At 42.7% G+C, this 25,178-nt stretch overlaps 2 protein-coding genes across 7 annotated transcripts; both read right to left on the bottom strand.

Annotated features, from left to right (window-relative positions):
• Positions 1 to 319: 319 nt before the first annotated feature.
• On the bottom strand, positions 320 to 14,112 carry LOC125022570 (multiple inositol polyphosphate phosphatase 1-like). Of its 2 annotated transcripts, none has more exons than XM_047609303.1 (7): positions 13,558 to 14,112; positions 13,277 to 13,456; positions 12,267 to 12,455; positions 12,075 to 12,172; positions 11,643 to 11,773; positions 10,869 to 11,002; positions 320 to 442 (listed from the first exon to the last, which is right to left on the bottom strand). In XM_047609303.1, exons 1-7 carry the CDS (start codon positions 13,961 to 13,963, stop codon positions 414 to 416), a joined length of 1,167 nt encoding a protein of 388 aa, XP_047465259.1. In that variant the 5' UTR covers positions 13,964 to 14,112; the 3' UTR covers positions 320 to 413. The 2 variants fall into 2 exon arrangements, with proteins under 2 accessions (XP_047465259.1, XP_047465258.1); XM_047609302.1 differs by lacking the exon at positions 320 to 442 and adding an exon at positions 9,134 to 10,423.
• LOC125022571 (microfibril-associated glycoprotein 4-like) lies at positions 6,229 to 18,253 on the bottom strand. 5 transcript variants are annotated; one of them, XM_047609308.1, is made up of 6 exons: positions 18,043 to 18,114; positions 8,184 to 8,348; positions 7,910 to 7,948; positions 7,610 to 7,706; positions 7,359 to 7,526; positions 6,229 to 6,661 (listed from the first exon to the last, which is right to left on the bottom strand). In XM_047609308.1, the coding sequence occupies exons 1-6, from the start codon at positions 18,046 to 18,048 to the stop codon at positions 6,408 to 6,410; spliced, it is 729 nt and encodes a 242-aa protein (XP_047465264.1). In that variant the 5' UTR covers positions 18,049 to 18,114; the 3' UTR covers positions 6,229 to 6,407. The 5 variants fall into 5 exon arrangements, with proteins under 5 accessions (XP_047465264.1, XP_047465263.1, XP_047465265.1 ...); XM_047609307.1 differs by lacking the exon at positions 18,043 to 18,114 and adding an exon at positions 8,867 to 9,020; XM_047609309.1 differs by lacking the exons at positions 6,229 to 6,661; positions 7,359 to 7,526; positions 7,610 to 7,706; positions 7,910 to 7,948; positions 8,184 to 8,348 and adding exons at positions 14,309 to 14,734; positions 15,498 to 15,665; positions 15,753 to 15,849; positions 16,071 to 16,109; positions 17,059 to 17,223 and having other exon boundaries at positions 18,043 to 18,253.
• Positions 18,254 to 25,178: the final 6,925 nt, after the last annotated feature.

Here is a 25,178-nt window from a genome sequence, read left to right as displayed (position 1 = left end):
GGAGCCGGTGCTGGGGCAGGCACAGGGGCTGGAGTCGGCATGGAAGCAGGTGGTGACTGGCACCGAGATGACCCTGGGGCGGCAACAGGAGCCAGAGCGGAGGCCACCCCCGTGGCAGAGACAGGACCCAGAGCAATCCTGGGCACCTGAACAGGTTGCTTGGAGTTAGCTGGCTAATGGTCAGCACGGCCATGTGGCTGGCAGTCCCGGAGGCTGCCAGCCAGCAGACGCAGACGCCCAGCAGACGCCCAGCAGACGCCCATGCCTCCCCCTCGGGGCCTGGCTGGTACTCAGGGCTGATCCATGGTTCCAAGTTCAGCATTTGCTCATCATAGTAAAAAATCACTCGCCTTCTTCTTCAGTGTCAAAGGAGAGAAAGTCCACTGGGTCCATGTAGTGGTTGCGTCATTCTGTCATGGCGGAACATCGCGGAGATGAGGACCTAAGTGCAGGACACAGAGAGGTGATGAGGCCAAGGTCTTTATTAAATGGAACAATAGGCGCAGATGAAGGCAGGATATTCCTAAAGTCAAAGACAAACACAAGACAATCCTGATGCTGAAGATCTGCTTCATCAGTTCGGTGTTGCTCCAGATAGGACATGCGATATAAATGTGGCATGTGTAATTTTGCACAAGGGGAGCAATGTCCACCTCATTCACCTTGTAGGAGCTATTTTTTATGTTGTGCATGTATTTTACCTTTTAACCACAAGGGTGTAGTATTGTTCATATATCTGGAGCAACTTCATCACCGAGCTGCGCCAATTATGCATTAAAGAGAGTTGCTGATGACAACAAGGCTCATTACAGTGGCAAAGTGTTACAGACAATCAAGCAAAATCTTTGCGTGGATGATTGTTTAAAGTCTGTGTCCTCAGAACAGGAAGCTTGCAAATGGTACGAGATCTCTCTGCTGCATGTGCCAAAGGAGGCTTTCAGCTCTCAAAGTGGATGAGCAATAGTCGAGCAGTTAAGCATCCCTGAGGGAGATCGTTCCAAAGCATTCAAAGAGCTCAATTTGGATAAAGACAGCTTACCTGCTGAAATAGCTCTTGGATTGCACTGGTGTGCAGACTCTTTGGAAAGGTAAACAATGCACAGCTGCATCACTTCTCAGATGCTAGTGAGTATGGATATGGTGCTGTTTTTCACCTAAGGTGGAAAGGCATCTCTGATGAAGTAAGCATTGCTTTCATGGTTGGAAAGTCCAGAGTTGCTCCCATGAAACAAACCACAATTCCAAGGCTTGAACTCACAGCTGCTGTATTAGCTGTCAGAGTGGACAAGATGATTTAAAGAGAGCTTCAACTGGAACTGGACCAGTTACTGTTCTGGACCGATAGCACAACTGTGCTTAATTACATTTCAAGTGAAACAAAGAGATTCCACACATTTTTAGCAAACAGAGTGGTTAGACGAGAAGCTACAGAGGTGGCTCAGTGGAGGTACATGGATCTAAACGGAACCTCACTGTTGAGGCCTCAAGAGGACTGTCAGCTGATGATTTTCTAAAACGTGATGGCTCAGAGTTTCTGTTGGTTGAGGCAAGGACCTGGCCAAAACAGGAGGTAAACAAACCTGCTGTCAGCTTGGATGACCCTGAGGTCAAACAAGACCTCATGGTTAATGCTTGTGTTGTTTATGATGCATCCAATGCTATGAACAATGATAATGCATCCAATGCTATGAACAAGCTTCTGAACTATTTTTCAGATTAGGAAAAACTGAAAATTTCAGTTGCCTGGTTTTTGAAGTTTAAAGACCTGCTTCAACAGCTAAAGAAACAAGGTATTATTTTTCAGATATTTTTTATTGGCTTTTTATACTTGCAAACACATACAATACAGTCAACAAGGCTGCAAACAGCAGTCACAAAATATATGGAAAGTAAAGCCCATTACAGAGATTGTGATTCAATAAAGTTATAGTCTCAGTGTCCCTAGCTGGGATTTCCAGATTATAATAGTTCAGAAATGGCTGCCAGACATTGTAAAACCTCTGGGTTGATCCCCTGATTGAGTGTTTCAATCTCTCGAGTTTCAAATGTGCCATTACATCCCCAACCTACTGCCTGTGCATGGGAGACCTAACTGATTTCCAGTAACACAAAATAAGGCGTCTGGTTAGTGGGCATACAAAAGGTGATGGCACCTGATTGTACCCTAGATATCACCACCTCAACAGAGGCCGCACCAAACAGTGCGATTTGAGGAGCAGGGCCTATCTCTTTGTCGAAGATATAAGAGAATGTGTCAGAGATTGAGAACCAAAACTGTACCAACTCTGGGCATGCTCAAAACATATGATAGAGGGTGGCCGGAGCCTGTTGCATATAGATATTCATACTCAATACGATCAAATGCTTTGTGTGCGTCAAGGGTGAGCAAGACCTCTGCTAATTGTGACTTTCCGGAGAATGATGAATATTAAAAGGCCTGCATATATTGCTGAAAGGTTACCGCACTGTAATAAAACCAGTCTGATCTGGACGTATCACTGTATGTATGACAGACTCCAATCTACTAGCCATAACTTTAGTTAAGGTCCTACGGAAACAAGGTAAAATGTGCAATAAGAACAAAGGACATCAGAAACACAAAGCAAAGACAAAGGTTCAACCACTGACACGGGATGACTTATTATGCAAAACTGGAAATTGCACGTCTCTGCCAACAGCAAATATTTTACAGGGAAATCTCTCATCCATGCCTGAGACAGTAAAACATCCAATAATTCTGTCTAAAGATCAACCCATATCCAAACTTATCTTACAACATATTCACAAGCAAGTGGGACATGCTGGACGTAATCATATGATATCTACACTTTGAAAAACCTACTGGATAACAAATGCAAACCCAGCCTGCAGAAAATTCATTGCTGATTGTGTTATCTGTTGTCGCCTTCAAGGGAGAGTTGGAGAACAGGATGGGTGGAATGTTGTTCTATTTCAATCCATACAGGTCCACCCCCCTCACAAAATGCAGAGACCCAGTATAACAATTTATAAATATTAGCTGCCAAGTAATATTGTAGAAAACTTGGTAATGCTAAACCTCCAGCCTCTTTATGTTTCTCAAAATGCGCTCTCCTTATCCATGGGAGACAGTTTGTGACAGAAAATGTCTGACCTTCCAGCTGAAAGAGTCCTGCCAGACTTGCCCCCTTTACTAATGTAGCCATAGATTATTTCAGCCCTATTGACATCAAAAGAGGTCGCTTCCTGGTCAAAAGGTATGGCGTGATCTTCACATGCATGACTAGTCGAGCAGTACACCTTGAAGCAGTCCACTCACTTACAACAGATTCATGCATAAATGCCATTCGACGGTTCATGTGTGGATGTGGGCAAGTCTCCAGCCTCAGATCAGACAACAGTACCAATTTTGTTGGAGCTGAAAGAGAGCTAAGGGCTCTTAGAGCCCTGGATCACAACAAAATACAAAGTGCTTTGGCAAGAAGAGGAATAGCATAGGTGGAACATGGGGGTGGATCATACACCTCATAAGAAAGGTGCTGTATTTCATTTTCAAACAGCAAACTGTGGATGATGAGAGCTTTTGTACTATTCTTTGAGATTGAAGCCATTCTCAACAGTCGCCCAATAACTAAACTGTCTGATGACCCTAATGACCTGGAAACATTTACACCCAACCACATTCTTCTGTCGAAGGCCTGGACTTTTTGATGTACATCAAACAAAGATGGAGACGAGTGCAGTACCTGTCAGATTTATTTGGAAGCGACGGGTAAGGGAGTACCTTTCACTGCTGCAAGACAAAAATGGACAAAGCCACGGAGGAATTTGTTCTGTGGATGACATTGTTATTATCATGGACCCTTCTGCTCCACAAAGTTCACGGCTGATGTGTAAAGTGACCAAGTTCAGCTTAAGACCAAGACAGGCTTTCTGGAGAGGCCTGTCACAAAGCTCTGCATGTTATTGGAGACATGTCATGGACATTTACTTCTGAAAGAAAGAAGATATGGACACACACACACACACACACACACACACACACACACACACACACACACACTTTTTTGATCCTTTTGAAATGTATGTTTTTATGTAATTGTAGTGCACACCAACACAATTCTGGGGCTGGTGTGTAGAAGCCAGTCATGTTGTGTGTGTATTTTACCTTTTAACCACAAGGGTGTAGTGTTGTTTCAGTTTTGTTTTCTTGACACTTCAGGAGATGATTAGTCTAAGTTGGACGGTGGTGGGAAAGGTCACAGTTCTTACCGACATCCAGAGAAACAGCAAACAGCCTGGTAATTTCTGTTTTGTTAACCTACCTTTACTTTTTTGTGACAATAAATGGGAACATCGCCCAAAGAAACCAACTCTGAAATCGAGTTAAGATCCTTCTCAAGCCACCATCTGCAGGTGACTAATAAGTTTTGTTTTTTGAATAGTCACCACGCACCTGATCCAGCTCATGATCCTGACCTCCCCGGGCGAGACGGGCAAGATGGAAGAGCTGAAGAGGTGCACCATCAACTATTAGATGTTAAATTTAAAAAAAAAAAGGTGTAAATCTCAACAGGCCTCTCTTCATCTCATTTCTGTGGGAGCTGATGAGGTGTTTTCATCATCCTGTAATGAAACAGAACTTTTGTGTTATACTAATGTGTTATACCCATTATTAAAAATCTGTGGACTATTACTTATGACAGCATGGAGGTTTGTTAGGTCTGAAGGCTCCACCAGACACATTATATCATCAGCAGCTGCTAAAAACATAACTGCGGGTCACCTTAAAACAGGTCATGATATTAGATTATGATATCTGAAGAACAAGTAAGAATCTGGAAAAGCAGCAGCAGTCAATTTAAAAGAGCTGTAGCCTTGTCCCACAAGAAAACTGTGTCTAAGATGAAATGATGTCTTTTACTGAGCCAACACTAGTGAAGGGATGAATGTACACATGCTATTAATTTAGATAACTAAGTTCTTATGTGAGCCTCTGTGTCCTGAGGGATGGCGGGGCCCAATGAGCTCCTCCCCAGAGATGCTCTCAGCAACAGGTCGCCCACAGCTCTGACTGAGGTCCATCTCTTCAGTTTCTATGAGAGAGAGTGGTGGGCCACCACCCATCTTGTGGGCGTCAGTATTCTGTTCGGCTATAATTCAAGTCAAATTTGAAAATCAAGAAAGCACAAATTTGGTGTCATACATGAAAGCATTTAGGTGTTGCTTCCAAACAAACAAATACTATATGTTCTATGTGTGCTGTTGAATAAGGCTACATAGTGTTTAATATACTGAGATTTCTCTAGTATAGTTCCTTTTTTGTGCACTCTATATTTATTAAATTCTCTCTCACTGGTTTCATCAATATATTTTGTGCAATAGCTTATAGGGGTGGGAGCACCACTCTGTAATTTCACCTGTAGAGCTGACTCTGCTCCGCCCACACTTCCTCCAGACTCAATGGTGTTTTGGTTTAATTATTACTACACTTTGCTTTAGAAGGAAATGTTGTATTATAATTATATATAAAATGTCTTCTACCATTGTCTCTATATGGAGCGGTTGGCATGGCAACTGGTGGTCACCATGATGTCACATCCTGATTTAACCAAAGAAACTGCACTTAAACATTCATCAATATTATATTAACTACCTAAAATGACTGAAACCATCCTTGAAAAAAATAAATCATTTGCCGTGTATGTTAGTGTTTTAGTTTGGCCCAAGGTGGCAGCACAGAGGTTTTGTGGTTGGCACTGATGCCTCCCAGTGAGAAGGTCCAGGTTTGAGGCCTCTCTGGGTGCAGTTTGCATGTTCTCCCTGTGTCTGCGTGGGTTTTCTCCAGGTACTCCGATTTCCTCCCACCTCCAAAGACATGCTCGTTAGGCTAATTGGTGACTCTAAATTGACCCTAGGTGTGCATGTTAGTGTGAATGGTTGTTTGTCTCTGTGTTAGCCCTGAGATAGGCCGGCGACCTGTCCAGGGTGAACCCAGCCTCTCGCCCAATAATAGGCTCCAGCAACCCCTGCGACCCTAGTGAAGATAAACAGTGCTAGGAGATGAGATAAGATTGGCCCAATCCCCTCCCACTAACATGGAGGGGGTAGAGCTTATGACCTTAAGGCTTTGTGTAATATGAGTATTAGTATAAACATTGACCACAAATGATGATTCTAAGCAGAAACAAAACAGTTTGGTTACAAAAGCAGACTGAGTGTAAAGACAAAACCAACCAACCCTCACACTCAAGCTACAGATTTTTATTAATTAGAGTTTTATTAACACTTAAAATCAACCTGAGTCTGGGTCTTCCAGAAACTGTAGGTCCCTTGTTTCAGGTTTAATTTTGATCTCATGCTAATCACACATATGAAATGACATAATAAATGAGAGGAAGAAAAGAAATAAAGTTTATCCTGGAGATTTACTGCACAGGACGGATCTTCATGCTGATGGACTTCAGGGAGTAGTCATGACCCTTCCAGGCTCTCCACTCCACTCCAACAGCAAACAGAGTACCGTCTGGTCCCCAGCGATAAACTCCATTGGGGTTTGCAGTGTGACAAGCATTGTACCAGAACGCCCCCAGAAATGATTTGGCACAGTTTCCAGACCAGGTGTCCTGATCTTTGTCCAAAGTGGAGAACTTCTGTCCATTGTGTTCACTCAGGCCATCTCCTGTAGAAACATGTAGAAGAAACAGTTGAACTTCGTCTACAGCCAACAATATACGAACACATGGTTTCATTTAGTCAAAGTTCCCTCTGGGCATCTACTCTCTGCAGATCATCATGATAAACTGTGACAAAACACTGGGACACTGGAGAAGACTTCTCATTCTAAGTTAATGGGTGCAGTTCTATTCTGATGGAGATCGGAGACAATGGAACTTCTAAGCAGCTAAAGGCCTCTCTCTCATTGGCTGATGTTAATGTTGATGAATCCACTCAACAACCAAAGACACTGCTCTCTGTCCAAAAAGAACATTTGGGACAATGTTTAGTGAACAGATGAGACCAGAGTAGAATAGTTTGGTTTAAATGTTTGGAGATGAACCAACACTGCATTCCAGCATCAGAACCTCATCCCTCCATGAAACATGGGGGCGCTAATGTCCTGGTTTGGGCCTGTTCTGCTGCATCTGCTCATCATTGATGGACCAATGAACTGTGAATTCTACCAGTGAACTCTAAAAGAAAATGGCATGAGCTTGTTCTTGTTTTGTTTCTTGCAAGGTTTTATGTTTTTATTTGTGAAGCACTTTGTGTTGCATTTGTCTCAGCATGAAAAGTGCTATATAAATAAAGTGTGGTGAAACCACCAACATCTCAGAACTGAACTGGTTCTGTCGTGTTGTTATTGTGTATTTACCCACCTGCTCCTCCATCTGTGAATCCAGACACTTTCAGTGTGTATCCGTAGGATTCTGGGTCGATGGAAAACGAGGAGTAACGAGCGTTCACCTTGTTTCCACTGAAATCCTCCATATCTACCAACAGCTCGTACTTTTTCCTCAGTGTGAGTTGGTAGATATTTTCGAGACCTAAAGACAAACAGAAATCTTTAAGGACCCGTGTCCTTGACGTCAAATCAGAGTCTGATGTTTAGTTCTTTATCATGTCTCACCGAGCCAGTATTCTCCAGCAGCGTTACCAAAGCCCAGCTTGTACTGATCCCAGGGCCTGTAGAAGTTGACCGAGCCATCCATCCTCCTCTGGAACACCTGTGGGGGGACGGGAACAATCAGCTGCTTTTGTAAGCACTTAAAAACTGGTGCATCAGATGTTTCTGGACAAGTTTCATTTAAAAATGTAAAACTTCAGACTGAGAAGAAACAACATCTGTGACTAAGAATGATTTGTTGATAGGAGAGCAGACAGGTAACAGAAGTAGCTTGATCATATCAAAGAGGAGTTAAAAACTCACCGTCCAATGTCCTCCCAGAGAGTCCATGTCACAGTACACCTACACACAAACACAAGTATGGAATAAAACAACAAAATATGTCTGGTATTAATTAAAATGTGTCTCCAGCCAGAACTGGAGATCTGATCTTTAAAGCAGCATTATTTACAGCTCTGGTTTTCTATCTATGTCAGACTTAAAAGTGTTAAAAACTAGTGACAGAAATACAACAACAGTGTAAAACAAAACCTCTCAGCCCGACACTCAACAACAGTCCGATTTTTCCAGAACAAACCTGGACTCCTGACGTGGATCCGATGGGGTAGATGGTGTACACTCCACTCGGTTGGTTGTTGTCATCGTTATAGATGTCGCCACAGTCCACAGGAAGCACAAGAATTCTGAAGCCACTGGTCACCAGTGGAATCAGGAGGACGAGGAGTCCTGACAGCAGCTGGAACTGAAGAGACTTAAGTTTATTTTATTTAATTAAACGTCAAACACCAAATATAGAGTCAAACACATTTTAATTCAGGGGCCACATTCAGCTCAGGTTGATGTCTCCAAATGTTTCCCTTTGTTTTAGTGCAAGAAAGAACGTCATGAAAGTGTTTAACATTTAACAAACTACACCATTACAGAACATGTAATGAACAACCAGACATTTCTAATGAAAAAGAAGCGGAGTTTGTGTTTAGTTCTAGGTCTCATTGTCGTGTTATGTTTGACAAATATAGTCCAACGTATATATTAAATATCATTCAAATTTAATTCAACTGTTTTTTGAAAATGTATATTAATTCATTTATTCCATGCGAGTGGATATTTTTTTAGATATTTATGAGTTTTATATTCAAGGTTCACTTGGTAGTTCTGAGGAGTAAACTAGAGTCTAGTTAATGCTAAGAGGTTTTTACACAAACCTGTTAAGAAATAAATGTCCTGATAAATTCTGAGAGTATAAAGCTGTAGACTTACCTTCATTGTTAGAGTTGTGGTGAAAGAGAAGCTAACAGTGAGAGCTGTGAAGCTTTATAGATCAGCCAGGTCTGGTTCAGACTGATAAGATATTCACTGAGCTGGTGGAAAAATACTGATCTCCATCTGGCATCAAACTATTGGTTCCCACAACTTTTTAGTTTTACTTTGAGGGTTGAGACTTTGATCAAATTAACTGCACCTGCTGGTTTCTCATCCTCCCTCTGGACGTTGATCTGGTTCTGAACAGGAGTCTTATCACCTGGTTCCTGTTCAAATGTTTTTTATCGAAATTTAATAAATGCTTTAAACCCAAATGTAGGACAGAGAGGTTTCTTTTCTTTCATAGATTCATGACATCAAATTAAAAGAAACTACACAGAGAGATGGAGAAAATCAAAGTTAACTGTTCACTATGAAATATTATGTGAACAATCTTACAATAAAAGTGGAACTTCTTGATTTTGTTTCTGTTTTTTGTTTTTACTCCATTTGAAGCACTTTGTGTTTAATCCGTATGAAAAGTGCTTTATAAATAAAGTTTGTTTTGATCAAATGCTACTGCAGAGTAAAACCAATGACACGGTGATTTATTTCCAGAGACAACACCTTTACAAAATAACCAGTGGACACTGAGGTGAGTGACAAGAAATTAAAAGAATTCAAGTCAAACCACTGATGCTGTTAAGATCATTTAATTAATCAGTTAATTGATTCATCCGATTATTAATTCAAACCCAGCAATGCATCTGCAGCACTCTGCACTCCTGACGTCTCTCAGTTTGTCCAAGTAAAGTTAGCATAGTTAGCGTCACCAGTTGATCCAGTAGTGACAGGCAGCAGAAACAACCGATTTCACTGATGCACAAGCACAGGTTAGTTGGGGATTCTGCTGACACTTGAGCTAACAGGGCTAACAGCTGGAGACAAACCAAGGCAAAGACAAGCTCTCTGTTGGTGGGCAGCCAGGAGGCACAGGGGCAGGATCCAGCGTTAGGGCATTACAGTGGCAAAGTGTTACAGACAATCAAGCAAAACCTTTACGTGGATGATTGTTTAAAGTCTGTGTCCTCAGAACAGGAAGCTTTGTAAATGGTACGAGATCTCTCTGCTGCATGTGCCAAATGAGGCTTTCAACTCTCAAAGTGGATGAGCAATAGTCGAGCAGTTAAGCATCCCTGAGGGAGATCGTTCCAAAGCATTCAAAGAACTAAATTTGGATAAAGACAGCTTACCTGCTGAAAGAGCTCTTGGATTGCACTGGTGTGCAGACTCTTTGGAAAGGTAAACAATGCACAGCTGCATCACTTCTCAGATGCTAGTGAGTATGGATATGGTGCTGTTTTTTTACCTAAGGTCGAAAGGCATCTCTGATGAAGTAAGCATTGCTTTCATGGTTGGAAAGTCCAGAGTTGCTCCCATGAAACAAACCACAATTCCAAGGCTTGAACTCACAGCTGCTGTATTAGCTCCCCGAAGGAGGAAGAGTCTTAAGTCACTGGTCACCAGTGGAATCAGGACGAAGAGGAGTCCTGACAGCAGCAGGAACTGAAGAGACTGAAGCTTCTTGTAATAAATTAACCATCAAACTCCAAATATAGAGTGAAACTCATTTAAATTCAGGAATATGAATATGAAAGCTAGCCTAGGCTAGTGACTGCTGTGAATGTGAGCAGTGCAGCTGGCGACTAGGGAAACTTAGTGACAGCATGGAAAGACAGCTGACAGGATGGAACAGTCCCCACTGGGGCCACAGTGGGTTAGCACCTCACTGTGGCAGTAGCCAAGGCTTTGCTAAGCCTTTTGACTGCACCCTATGTAGCTACGGTTATTGACTCTGGAACAGCATTGACTATGGATAGACAAAACTTTTTAATAGAAGCTAGTGGTTCAGATGGAAATGGAAAGCAGCAGGTTTGTATGTGTGGCTGGCAGGAAATAACAACAGTAAAGGGCCTCAGAATCCATCAAGGGAGGGAAAAGGGGCGGGGCTTCTTCATACCGTGCTGGGAGTGGTAGTTACTGGCAGTGGGTGGAGTCTTGTCCTTGTAGAGTCCCAGAAGGGAGAGGAGGGGGAGGAGCGTCTCAGCGTGGCCAACCAAGATGGACGCCGGCTCTGGGGGCGCATCTGTGGACCTGAACAGTCAACAAACCAATCAACAAGTCAATTAGTCATCCAGTCAACCAACAAACTAGTCAACCACCCAATCAACCAATCAATCAACCAGCAAACGAGTCAACCAACCAGTCAACAAACGGCTGGAAAAATCATTAGTATTAAAGAGCACTTCTCCATTCAGAGTATTTATGAACAGGCCACTTTGCAACAAGCAAATAAGATAATCAGTGATCCATCACATATGGTGCACGGCGAGTATGAGCTGTTACCGCAAACTGAACAGATTTAAAAACTCGTTTGTGCCTGTGTCAATTAAGCTGGTGAATGTGGTCAGATTGGACCAGAGCTCAGATGACAGTAGTATTAATATTATTTTATTTTATTGTATTTTTTGTATAATTTATTTATCGTGCAGCATATGATGATATTTTCTGTGGGTTATTGTGTTGTATTGCCTGTTGTGTTGTGTTGTGTTGTGTTGTGTTGTGTTGTGTTGTGTTGTTTGTTCTGTGTTCTGGATGCAACATGGGCGAATGGCCCAGAACAAATTTCTCTCTTGGGAGACAATAAAGTTAATCTTGAATCTTGAACCAACCAACAAACCAGTCAACAAACAAGTCAACAAACCAACAAATCAACCAGTTCTGCGAACTCTACCTGCGAGGACGTCCAGCTTTGTCCAGTGTCCTGAAGACGTGGTGGAACAGAGGACAGCTGGACAGACCGTTGATTGAATGACCGTACGAGCGCTTCCAGTACTGCTTCAGGTCCGACTTGTACTCCAGCACCTGATTTACATCATTTAAATGTCACTTTCCTTCAAAAATTAAAAAAAATAAAAATGATTTGCTCATTACATTCACTCACCTCGGAAACTCTCAGCTTCATTTGTTTCAGTAAAATAAAAATGTATCTGCATGTTAATCCATATTTATTTATTTAATAAAATTAAAGGTTTAGTTGGTTATAGATTTATGTACATGTAACCTGAGACTAATACAAACTTCTCCACATTTAACGTCAAAGCCTCAAAGACTCTGATTGGACGTTTTTTAACACTGACAGGACGGAGACAAAGACAGCTTCTACCTTAGCGTCGCTCTCGTCAAACAGGAAGCACCACGGCGAGTGGACAGATTTAATGGACAGCTCGTAAGAACACAGGAAGAAGGCGGCTTCCACCAGATCTACAGGAGACACAGAGGGACAATCTTCAGCGAGACCAGGTTCATCTCCTGCAACATGAGGACACTCTGGACTAAGAGGACGTGTCTGTTTGACCTGGCGTGAGGCGGTCGCGAGGAACGCCCAGCGTCTCCGCCATCCTCGTCCTCACTCCGTCCATCTCGTCCCCGTGTTTGAACTTGTCCACCTCCAACATGGCCGTCCGGTTCTTCTCCACGCCCTCCACGTAACCACAGCAATGCTCGAAGAAGCGCATCAGCTGGTCGTCCACCTGGTGGCTGTACTCTGGTGGAGTGCATTACCATTACTACCATTCAAGGCTTTTATTCTGAAAATCTACAACTGTGAAACAAGGCTTTTAATCTGAGATTTATCACAACAATACATGGCTTTTATTCTGAAATCTATTATACCCATACATAGGTTTTATTCTGAAATCTATAACTATCATGAAAGGTTTTGAACTTAAAAAAATCTATTACTGCTATACATGCTTTTATTCTGAAATATATTCCTACCGAAACAGGCTTTTATTCTGAACTCTTTTAGTACAATCTGAAGTTTATCGCTAGGCTTGTACTTTACAAATCTATCGCTAGCATAGATGGCTTTTACTCTGAAATCTAGTACTATGACACAAGGCTTTTCTTCTGAATTCTATCACTACCGTACAATGCTTTTATTTTTAAACCTATTATGACCATACAGGGCTTTTAATTTCAAAAATCTACAACTACATTACAAGGCTTTTAATCTGAAATCTATTACTACCATACACTTTTACATCCTGTTTCTATATCTTATCCAAACAAAAAAACATCCACCAACGTTAACTACCTAAAAACTTTAACTGAAAATAATAATTTGACATGTATTTTAGTGTTTTAGTTTGACCCAAGTCCCGCCCACTAACATGGAGGGGGTGGGGGTTATGGATTATACTGCAGCCTCCAGCCACCAGGGGGAGCTCTACTAGCTTTGGCTTCACTGTAAAGGAGCCATCTTTACACACAGTCTATGATTATGTTGCACAAGAGGGGGGGCGTGGGGGAGTGACTGACCCTGACCCTCTGTCCTACATCTCCCAGAATGCCCCACTGTCTCACCGTGCTGCTGCAGACCCTCCTGGAAGGACTCTATGCTGCTCACACACCGATGCTTGGAGCTGGTCCTGAAGCTGATCCTCCCACTCCTCAGGTTCTCCTCAGACAGCAGCGACGGGAACAAGGAGGCCAGTCTCTGGGCGAGGAGGCGCAGGTCCTCCCTGCCCTTCATCACCAGCTGACCTGAGGAGGAGGAGGAGGAGGAGGAGGAAGAAGAGGAGAATCATCATCATCATCAGAGAGCCAGAGCTAGTCTCGGTCCGGGTCTCCTCCCCCCTCCTTACCGTCCATGTCCTCGGTGTACCATGACTCCCATCGGCTCCGGAGGTCCCGCAGCCAGCCCTCCTCGGCTCCCCCTCCCCTGGAAGCCTCCCCCCGGACCAGCTCGCTCAGCCTCTGGATCCGCCGGATGTTCTTGACGGTCGGGTACCGGCTGCCGTGCCTGATGACGGCGGTCAGGTGGACCGGGGAGCACCGCTCCGTGGGCGGAGGCTTCAGGACGGACGCGTTCACGGACACGGGGTCCCGCAGAAGGTGCGGGTTCACCTCCTCGTAGCGGGTCTTTGTCCCGAAGAAAGCGGCGATGTGCGGGATGTCCGGAGCCGACACCGAGGAGGAGGAGACCCGGGTGAGGAGCAGGGTGAAAGCCGGCAGCAGCAGCCCGTTGGCGGGCAGCGAACCGGAGAACATGTCGGTGGGAGCGAGGAGGACCCAGCCCAGCCCGCCGCCTTTGTTTACTTTATTTTTCTTCCGGGTTCAGTGACCTTTGACCTCTTCTCTAAGGATGAACGATACCACTACTTCTCTCGATCCGATACCAAGTAATACCAAGACCAGTGACCCGGTATCGATACGTCTAGTCTAAAACTAGTTCTGTACTTTTAAAAGTATTTGTGTGAAAATCAACCACACCACCATATCAGAGGAGTTTTTGCTTCGCTCTTCGTTTATTGAAGCAAATAATGATTCTAAGCAGAAACTAAACAGTTTGGTTACAACAGCAGACTGAGTGTAAAGAGAAAACCAACCAAAACCTTCTCTCACACTCAAGCTACAGATTTTTATTGACACTTTTCAAGTCAACCCGAGTCTAGTTACAGGTCCAGTTTCCATTGTTTCAGGTTTAATTTTAATGTCATGCTAATCACACATATAGAACGACATAATTAATGAGATTAGGAAAAGAAATAAAGTTTGTCCTGGAGATTTACTGCACAGGACGGATCTTCATGCTGATGGACTTCAGGGAGTAGTCATTACCCTTCCAGAGTTTCCACTCCACTCCAACAGCAAGCAGGGTACCGTCTGCTCCCCAGCGATAAACTCCGTTGGGGTTTGCTCTGTGACAAGTATTGTACCAGAACGCCCCCAGATATAGTCTGGCACAGTCTAAAGTTGAGGAGTCCTGGTCTTTGTCAAAAGTGGAGAACTTCTGTCCATTGTGATATGTCAGGCTGTCTCCTGTAAAAACAAGTAGAAGAAACAATTGAACTTCATCTACAGCCAACAACAAATGAACAGATGGTTTCATTTAGTCAAAGTTCTCTCTGAGCATCTCGTCTTTGCAGATCATCATGATTAACTGTGACTAAACACTGGGACACTGGAGAAGACTTCTCATTCTAAGTTAATGTGTGCAGATCTATTCTGATGGAGATCAGAGACAATGGAACTTCTAAGCAGCTAAAGGCCTCTCTCTCATTGGCTGATGTTAATGTTGATGAATCCACTCAACAACCAAAGACACTGCTCTCTGTCCACAAAGACCATGTGGGACAATGTTTAGTGGACAGATGAGACCAGAGTAGAATAGTTTGGTTTAAATGTTTGGGCATCGTCATGTTTGGAGATGAACCAACACTGCATTCCAGCATCAGAACCTCATCCCTCCATAAAACATGGGGGCGCTAATGTCCTGGTTTGGGCCTGTTCTGCTGCATCTGCTCATCATTGATGGACCAATGAACTGTGAATTCTACCAGTGAACTCTGAAAGAAAATGTCAGGACATGAGTCCATGAGCTGAATGTGAAGAGAAACTGGGTCATGGAGGAAGACAAGGAGCCCGAGAACACCAGTGGTTCTCCAGAAGAACCAGATGAATGTTTAGGAACAAGTCAAAGTCCTGACCTTCATCCAGTAGAAATGTTGTAGCATCAGTTGATGAGAGGAAACCACCAACATCTCATGTGGTTCTGTTGTGTTGTTGTTGTGTATTTACCCACCTGCCCCTCCATCTGTGAATCCAGACACTCTCAGTGTGTATCCGTAGGATTCTGGGTCGATGGAAAACGAGGAGTAACGAGCGTACACCTTGTTTCCACTGAAATCCTCCATATCCACCAACAGCTCATACTTTTTCCTCAGTGTGAGTTGGAAGATATTTTCGAGACCTAAATACAAACAGAAATCTTTATGGACCCGTGTCTATCCATGACGTCAAACCAGAGTCTGATGTTTGGTTCTTTATCATGTCTCACCGAGCCAGTATTCTCCAGCAGCGTTACCAAAGCCCAGCTTGTAGTAATCCCAGTGCCTGTAGAAGTTGACCGAGCCATCCATCCTCCTCTGGAACACCTGTGGGGGGACGGGAAGGAGGTCGACTAGGTCCAAAAGTCAAAATGTTGTCACATTAAAGAATCAGCTGGTTTTGTAAGCACTTAAAAACTGGTGCATCAGATGTTTCTGGACAAGTTTCATTTAAAAATGTAAAACTTGACTAAGAATGATTTGTTGGTAGGAGAGCAGACAGGTAACAGAAGTAGCTTGATCATATCAAAGAGGATTTAAAAACTCACCGTCCAACCTCCTCCCAGAGAGTCCATGTCACAGTACACCTACACACAAACACAAGTATGGAATAAAACATCAAAATATGTCTGGTATTAATTCAAATGCATCTCCAGCCAGAACTGGAGATCTGATCTGTAAATAACCAGCAGCGCCACCATGTGGTCAGTAGAACATTGTATCAATATTGAAAGACTCTCACACCTTAAGTTGTAATTGATCAATGACATTAGTTCTATTTCCAGGTGGAAACTGCTCAAGGCTGCAGCTGCATTATATATAGTAGAGAAAAGACAGAGACTGAAGGACTTTGTGGGACCAGTTTGGGGATGACCCCCTTCCTGTTCCAACAGGGTCCATAAAGACCTGGACGAGGAAGAACTGGACTGGCCCCATAGGACACCTTTAAGGTAAATTAGATGAAGACTGTGAGCCAGACCTTCTCCCCCAACATCACCAATGAGCTTCAGGAAGAAAGGTCAGAAACTCCCATCAACACAATCCTGAACCTGTGGAAAACCTTCTAAGAAGAGTTGGAGCTGTTAGAGCTGTGGAGATGTCAAATTAAACTCTATGGATTAAGAATGGGATGTCACTTAGGTTCATATACACAGAAAGACAGGTGAGAGAATTCACCTGACATTATAGTCCATATATATAAGAAATTTAGAGACTTAAACATTAAATTTTCAGCATATCTTTGTCTGAGTGAGGTCAGAGACCAGAAAGGCAAAATAAAAAGGTCATAAAAAACATTCTGTTTGGAAAAAGAAAAACAAACCAACATAACATGAACTGTACTATTTTTAAGAGCTTAAAAAGCATCAAAAAGCTCTTAAATTAAAAAATAAATAAAATAAAAAACAACTTGCCAACAACAGCCATGCCAAAACTGATCATTTCAATCTATGACTGACTTCGAAGTGTTAAAAACTAGTGACAAACAAAACCTCTCAGCCCGACACTGAACAACAGTCAGATTATTCCAGAACAAACCTGGACTCCTGACGTGTATCCGATGGGATAGATGGTGTACACTCCACTCGGTTGGTTGTTGTCATCGTTATAGATATCGCCACAGTCCACAGGAAGCACGAGAATTCTGGAGTCACTGGTCACCAGTGGAATCAGGAGGACGACGAGTCCTGACAGCAGCTGGAACTGAAGAGACTGAAGCTTCTTGTAATAAATTAACCATCAAACACCAAATATAGAGTCAGACACATTTTAATTCAGGGGCCACATTCAGCTCAGCACGTTCTCTCCAAATGTTTCCTTTGTTTTAGTGCAAGTAAGAACATCATGAAAGTGTTTAACATTTAACAAACTGCACCATTACAGAACATGTAATGAACAACCAGACATTTCTAATGAAAAAGTAGTGGAGTTTGTGTTTAGTTCTAGGTCTCAGTGACGTGTTATGTCCACAACTCTCACAATAACTGTGTGAAATCTTGGAATAGCTGATACTTTCATTGGAAAAATTGCGGTTAATGTAAGTTTTTTGCTCTTTGCAAATTCATGCTGCCATGGACCAGATAGGACCCTCTTTTGGGCCTCAGGCCGTATGTTTGACAACATTTCCACAGTGACTCATGGACCTTTTAGTTTCTTTCAGGTAAATCTTTGAGAATTTTGTAAAGTTTGAGAATATTGATTATGTTGTTACTGATATTCACCTTATTAAAGCATCATAACAGTACTTCATACTTTATTCATTATGTTCATAAGATGTGGATCAAATATAGTCAAACATATATATTAAATATCATTCAAATTTAATTCAATTCAATTTAAAAAATACATTAATTAATTAATAGCTATATTCATTCATTTATTCCAGATGATTTTATATTCAAGGTCCACTGGGTAGTTCTGAGGAGTAAACTAGAGTCTAGTTAATGCTAAGGGGTTTTTACACAAACCTGTTAAGAAATAAATGTCCTGATAAATACTGAGAGTATAAAGCTGTGGACTTACCTTCATTGTCAGAGTTGTGGTGAAAGAGAAGCAAACAGTGAGAGCTGTGAAGCTTTATAGATCAGCCAGGTCTGGTTCAGACTGATACGAATATTCACTGAGCTGGTGGAAAAATACTGATTTCCATCTGGCATCAAACTATTGGTTCCCACAACTTTTTATTTTTACTTTGAGGGTTGAGACTTTGATCAAATTAAACAACTGCACCTGCTGGTTTCTCATCCTCCCTCTGGACGTTGACCTGGTCTGAACAGGGAGTCTTATCACCTGGTTCCTGTTCAAATGTTTATCGAAATTTAATAAATGCTTTAAACCCAAATGCAGGACAGAGAGGTTTCTTTTCTTTCATAGATTCATGACATCAAATTAAAAGAAACTACACAGAGAGATGGAGAAAGTTAACTGTTCACTATGAAATATTATGTGAACAATCTTACAATAACAGTGGAACTTCTTCATTTTGTTTCTGTTTGTTGTTTTTACTCCATGTAAAGCACTTTGTGTTTCATCCGTATGAAAAGTGCTTTATCAATAAAGTTTGTTTTGATCAAATGCTACTGCAGAGTAAAACCAATGACATGGTGATTTATTTCCACAGACAACACCTTTACACAATAACCAGTGGACACTGAGGTGAGTTACAAGAAATTAAAAGAATTCAAGTCAAACCACTGATGCTGTTAAGATCATTTAATTAATCAGTTAATTGATTAATACGATTATTAATTCAAACCCAGCAATGCATCTGCAGCACTCTGCACTCCTGACGTCTCTCAGTTTGTCCAAGTAAAGTTAGCATAGGTAGCGTCACCAGTTGATCCAGTAGTGACAGGCAGCAGAAACAACCCATTTCACTGATGCACCAGCATAGGTTAGTTGGGGATTCTGCTGACACTTGAGCTAACAGGGCTAACAGCTGGAGACAAACCAAGGCAAAGACAAGCTCTCTGTTGGTGGGCGGCCAGGAGGCACGAGGGTGGGAGCCAGTGCTGAAGTAGGCACGCGGGCAGGATCCAGTGTTAGGGCAGGAGCCGGTGCTGGGGCAGGCACAGGGACTGGAGTCGGCATGGAAGCAGGTGGTGACTGTCACCGAGATGACCCTGGGGCGGCAACAGGAGCCGGAGCGTAGGCCACCCCCGTGGCAGAGACAGGAACCAGAGCAATCCTGGGCACCTGAACAGGTTGCTTGGAGTTAGCTGGCTAATGGTCAGCACACTGTGGAAAAGCCGCCATGTGGCTGGCAGTCCCGGAGGCTGCCAGCCAGCAGACGCAGACGCCCAGCAGACGCCCAGCAGACGCCCATGCCTCCCTCTCGGGGCCTGGCTGGTACTCAGGGGCTGATCCAGGGTTCCAAGTCCAACATTTGCTCATCATAGTAAGAAATCACTCGCCTTCTTCTTCAGTGTCAAAGGCGAGAAAGTCCACTGGGTCCATGTAGTGGTTGCGTCGTTCTGTCATGGCGGAACATTGCGGAGATGAGGACCTAAGTGCAGGACACAGAGAGGTGATGAGGCCAAGGTCTTTATTAAACGGAACAAAAGGCGCAGATGAAGGCAGGATATTCCTAAAGTCAAAGACAAACACAAGACAATCCTGATGCTGAAGATCTGCTTCAAGTGCCTTCATCAGTTCGGTGTTGCTCCAGATAGGACATGCGATATAAATGTGGCATGTGTAATTTTGCACAAGGGGAGCAATGTCCACCTCATTCACCTTGTAGGACCTATTTTTCATGTTGTGCATGTATTTTACCTTTAAACCACAAGGGTGTAGTATTGTTCATATATCTGGAGCAACTTCATCACCGAGCTGCGCCAATTATGCATTAAAGAGAGTTGCTGATGACAACAAGGCTCATTACAGTGGCAAAGTGTTACAGACAATCAAGCAAAACCTTTACGTGGATGATTGTTTAAAGTCTGTGTCCTCAGAACAGGAAGCTTTGCAAATGGTACGAGATCTCTCTGCTGCATGTGCCAAAGGAGGCTTTCAACTCTCAAAGTGGATGAGCAATAGTCGAGCAGTTAAGCATCCCTGAGGGAGATCGTTCCAAAGCATTCAAAGAGCTCAATTTGGATAAAGACAGCTTACCTGCTGAAATAGCTCTTGGATTTCACTGGTGTGCAGACTCTTTGGAAAGGTAAACAATGCACAGCTGCATGACTTCTCAGATGCTAGTGTGTATGGATATGGTGCTGTTTTTTACCTAAGGTCGAAAGGCATCTCTGATGAAGTAAGCATTGCTTTCATGGTTGGAAAGTCCAGAGTTGCTCCCATGAACAACAAACCACAATACCCAGGCTTGAACTCACAGCTGCTGTATTAGCTGTCAGAGTGGTGATCAAGATGATTTAAAGAGAGCTTCAACTGGAACGGGACCAGTTACTGTTCTGGACCGATAGCACAACTGTGCTACATTACATTTCAAGTGAAACAAAGAGATTCCACACATTTTTAGCAAACAGAGTCGTTAGACGAGAAGCTACAGAGGTGGCTCAGTGGTGGTACATAGGATCTAAACGGAACCTCACTGTTGAGGCCTCAAGAGGACTGTCAGCTGATGATTTTCTAAAACGTGATGGCTCAGAGTTTCTGCTGGTTGAGGAAAGGACCTGGCCAAAACAGGAGGTAAACAAACCTGCTGTCAGCTTGGATGACCCTGAGGTCAAACAAGACCTCATGGTTAATACTTGTGTTGTTGATGATGCATGCAATGCTATGAACAATGATGATGCATCCAATGCTATGAACAAGCTTCTGAACTATTTTTCAGATTAGGAAAAACTGAAAATTTCAGTTGCCTGGTTTTCGAAGTTTAAGGACCTGCTTCAACAGCTAAGGAAACAAGGTATTATTATTCAGATATTTTTATTGGCTTTTTATACTTGCAAACACATACAATACAGTCAACAAGGCTGCAAACAGCAGTCACAAAATATATGGAAAGTAAAGCCCATTACAGAGATTGTGATTCAATAAAGTTATAGTCTCAGTGTCCCTAGCTGGGATTTCCAGATTAAAATAGTTCAGAAATGGCTGCCAGACACTGTAAAACCTCTGGGTTGATCCCCTGATTGAGTGTTTCAATCGTACCCTAGATATCACCACCTCAACAGAGGCCGCACCAAACAGTGCGATTTGAGGAGCAGGGCCTATCTCTTTGTCGAAGATATAAGAGAATGTGTCAGAGATTGAGAACCAAAACTGTACCAACTCTGGGCATGCCCAAAACATATGATAGAGGGTGGCCGGAGCCTGTTGCATATAGATATTCATACTCAATACGATCAAATGCTTTGTGTGCGTCAAGGGTGAGCAAGACCTCTGCTAATTGTGACTTTTCCGGAGAATGATGAATATTAAAAGGCCTGCATATATTGCTGAAAGGTTACCGCACTGTAATAAAACCAGTCTGATCTGGACGTATCACTGTATGTATGACAGACTCCAATCTACTAGCCATAACTTTAGTTAAGGTCCTACGGAAACAAGGTAAAATGTGCAATAAGAACAAAGGACATCAGAAACACAAAGCAAAGACAAAGGTTCAACCACTGACACGGGATGACTTATTATGCAAAACTGGAAATTGCACGTCTCTGCCAACAGCAAATATTTCACAGGGAAATCTCTCATCCATGCCTGAGACAGTAAAACATCCAATAATTCTGTCTAAAGATCAGCCCATATCCAAACTTATCTTACAACACATTCACAAGCAAGTGGGACATGCTGGACGTAATCATATGATATCTACACTTTGAAAAACCTACTGGATAACAAATGCAAACCCAGCCTGCAGAAAATTCATTGCTGATTGTGTTATCTGTTGTCGCCTTCAAGGGAGAGTTGGAGAACAGGATGGGTGGAATGTTGTTCTATTTCAATCCATACAGGTCCACCCCCCCTCATAAAATGCAGAGACTCAGTGTAACAATTTATAAATATTAGCTGAAAAATAATATTGTAGAAAACTTGGTAATGCTAAACCTCCAGCCTCTTTATGTTTCTCAAAATGCGCTCTCCTTATCCATGGGAGACAGTTTGTGACAGAAAATGTCTGACCTTCCAGCTGAAAGAGTCCTGCCAGACTTGCCCCCTTTACTAATGTAGCCATAGATTATTTCAGCCCTATTGGCATCAAAAGAGGTCGCTTCTTGGTCAAAAGGTATGGCGTGATCTTCACATGCATGACTAGTCGAGCAGTACACCTTGAAGCAGCCCACTCACTTACAACAGATTCATGCATAAATGCCATTCCACAGTTCATGTGTGGATGTGGGCAAGTCTCCAGCCTCAGATCAGACAACAGTACCAATTTTGTTGGAGCTGAAAGAGAGCTAAGGGCTCTTAGAGCCCTGGATCACAACAAAATACAAAGTGCTTTGGCAAGAAGAGGAATAGCATAGGTGGAACATGGGAGAGGACCATACACCTCATAAGAAAGGTGCTGTATTTCATTTTCAAACAGCAAACTGTGGATGATGAGAGCTTTTGTACTATTCTTTGAGATTGAAGCCATTCTTAACAGTCGCCCAATAACTAAACTGTCTGATGACCCTAATGACCTGAAAACACTTACACCCAACCACATTCTTCTGTTGAAGGCCTGGACTTTTTGATGAGAATGGCATGTACATCAAACAAAGATGGAGATGGGTGCAGTACCTGTCAGATTTATTTTGGAAGCGACGGTTAAGGGAGTACCTTCTACTGCTGCAAGACAAAGATGGACAAAGCCACGGAGGAATTTGTTCTGTGGATGACATTGTTATTATCATGGACCCTTCTGCTCCACAAAGTTCAAGGCTGATGTGTAAAGTGACCAAGTTCAGCTTAAGACCAAGACAGGCTTTCTGGAGAGGCCTGTCACAAAGCTCTGCATGTTATTGGAGACATGTCATGGACATTGACTTCTGAAAGAAAGAATATTTGCACACACACACACCCTTTGTTGCTCCTTTTGAAACGTATATTTTTTTTTTCTGGGGCTGGTGTGTAGGAACCATTCATGTTGTGCGTGTATTTTACCTTTTAACCACAAGGGTGTAGTGTTGTTTCAGTTTTGCTTTCTTGACACCCAGCAGCTGCCCAGCTGTTTGGGATCAGGAGATGATTAGTCTGAGTTGGATGGTGGTGGGAAAGGTCACAGTTCTTACAGACAGCCAGAGAAACAGCAAGCAACCTGGTAATTTCTGTTTTGTTAACCTACCTTTACTTTTTTGTGACAATAAATGGGAACATCGCCCAAAGAAACCAACTCTGAAATCGAGTTAAGATCCTTCTCAAGCCACCATCTGCAGGTGACTAATAAGTTTTGTTTCTTGAATAGTCACCACACACCTGATCCAGCTCATGATCCTGACCTCCCCGGGCGAGACGGGCAAGATGGAAGAGCTGAAGAGGTGCACCATCAACTATTAGATGTTAAATTTAAAAAAAAAAAAGGTGTAAATCTCAACAGGCCTCTCTTCATCTCATTTCTGTGGGAGCTGGTGAGGTGTTTTCATCATCCTGTAATGAAACAGAACTTTTGTGTTATACTAATGTGTTATACCCATTATTAAAAATCTGTGGACTATTACTTATGAAAGCATGGAGGTTTATTAGGTCTGAAGGCTCCACCAGACACATTATATCATCAGCAGCTGCTAAAAACATAACTGCGGGTCACCTTAAAACAGGTCATGATATTAGATTATAATATCTGAAGAACAAGTAAGAATCTGGAAAAGCAGCAGCAGTCAATTTAAAAGAGCTGTAGCCTTGTCCCACAAGAAAACTGTGTCTAAGATGAAATGATGTCTTTTACTGAGCCAACACTAGTGAAGGGATGAATGTACACATGCTATTAATTTAGATAACTAAGTTCTTATGTGAGCCTCTGTGTCCTGAGGGATGGCGGGGCCCAATGAGCTCCTCCCCAGAGATGCTCTCAGCAACAGGTCGCCCACGGCTCTGACTGAGGTCCATCTCTTCAGTTTCTATGAGAGAGAGTGGTGGGCCACCACCCATCTTGTGGGCGTCAGTATTCTGTTGGCTATAATTCAAGTCAAATTTGAAAATCAAGAAAGCACAAATTTGGTGTCATACATGAAAGCATTTAGGTGTTGCTTCCAAACAAACAAATACTATATGTTCTATGTGTGCTGTTGAATAAGGCTACATAGTGTTTAATATACTGAGATTTCTCTAGTATAGTTCCTTTTTTGTGCACTCTTTATTTATTAAATTCTCTCTTACTGGTTTCATCAATATATTTTGTGCAATAGCTTATAGGGGTGGGAGCAACACTCCGTAATTTCACCTGTAGAACTGACTCTGCCCCGCCCACACTTCCTCCAGACTCACTGGTGTTTTGATTTAATTATTACTACACTTTGCTTTAGAAGGAAATGTTGTATTATAATTATATATAAAATATCTTCTACCATTGTCTCTATATGGAGCGGTTGGCATGGCAGCTGGTGGTCACCATGATGTCACATCCTGACTTAACCAAAGAAACTGACGCTTAAACATTCATCAATATTATATTAACTACCTAAAATGACTGAAACCATCCTTGAAAAAAATAAATCATTTGCCGTGTATTTTAGTGTTTTAGTTTGGCCCAAGCTGGCGGCACAGAGGTTTGGTAGTTGGCACTGATGCCTCCCAGTGAGAAGGTCCAGGTTTGAGGCCTCTCTGGGTGCAGTTTGCATGTTCTCCCTGTGTCTGCGTGGGTTTTCTCCAGGTACTCCGATTTCCTCCCACCTCCAAAGACATGCTCGTTAGGCTAATTGGTGACTCTAAATTGACCCTAGGTGTGCATGTTAGTGTGAATGGTTGTTTGTCTCTGTGTTAGCCCTGAGATAGGCCGGCGACCTGTCCAGGGTGAACCCAGCCTCTCGCCCAATGATAGGCTCCAGCAACCCCCGCGACCCTAGTGAAGATAAACAGTGCTAGGAGATGAGATAAGATTGGCCCAATCCCCTCCCACTAACATGGAGGGGGTAGAGCTTATCGCCTTATGGCTTTGTGTAATATGAGTATTAGTATAAACATTGACCACAAATGATGATTCTAAGCAGAAACAAAACAGTTTGGTTACAAAAGCAGACTGAGTGTAAAGAGAAAACCAACCAACCCTCACA

The sequence above is a fragment of the Mugil cephalus genome, chromosome 16 (genome assembly GCF_022458985.1).
Source record: "Mugil cephalus isolate CIBA_MC_2020 chromosome 16, CIBA_Mcephalus_1.1, whole genome shotgun sequence".
In the NCBI taxonomy this organism is placed as follows: Eukaryota; Metazoa; Chordata; class Actinopteri; order Mugiliformes; family Mugilidae; genus Mugil; species Mugil cephalus.
The sequence above is the reverse complement of the archived record's forward strand: the minus strand, read 5'-3'. Positions and strand labels throughout refer to the sequence as shown.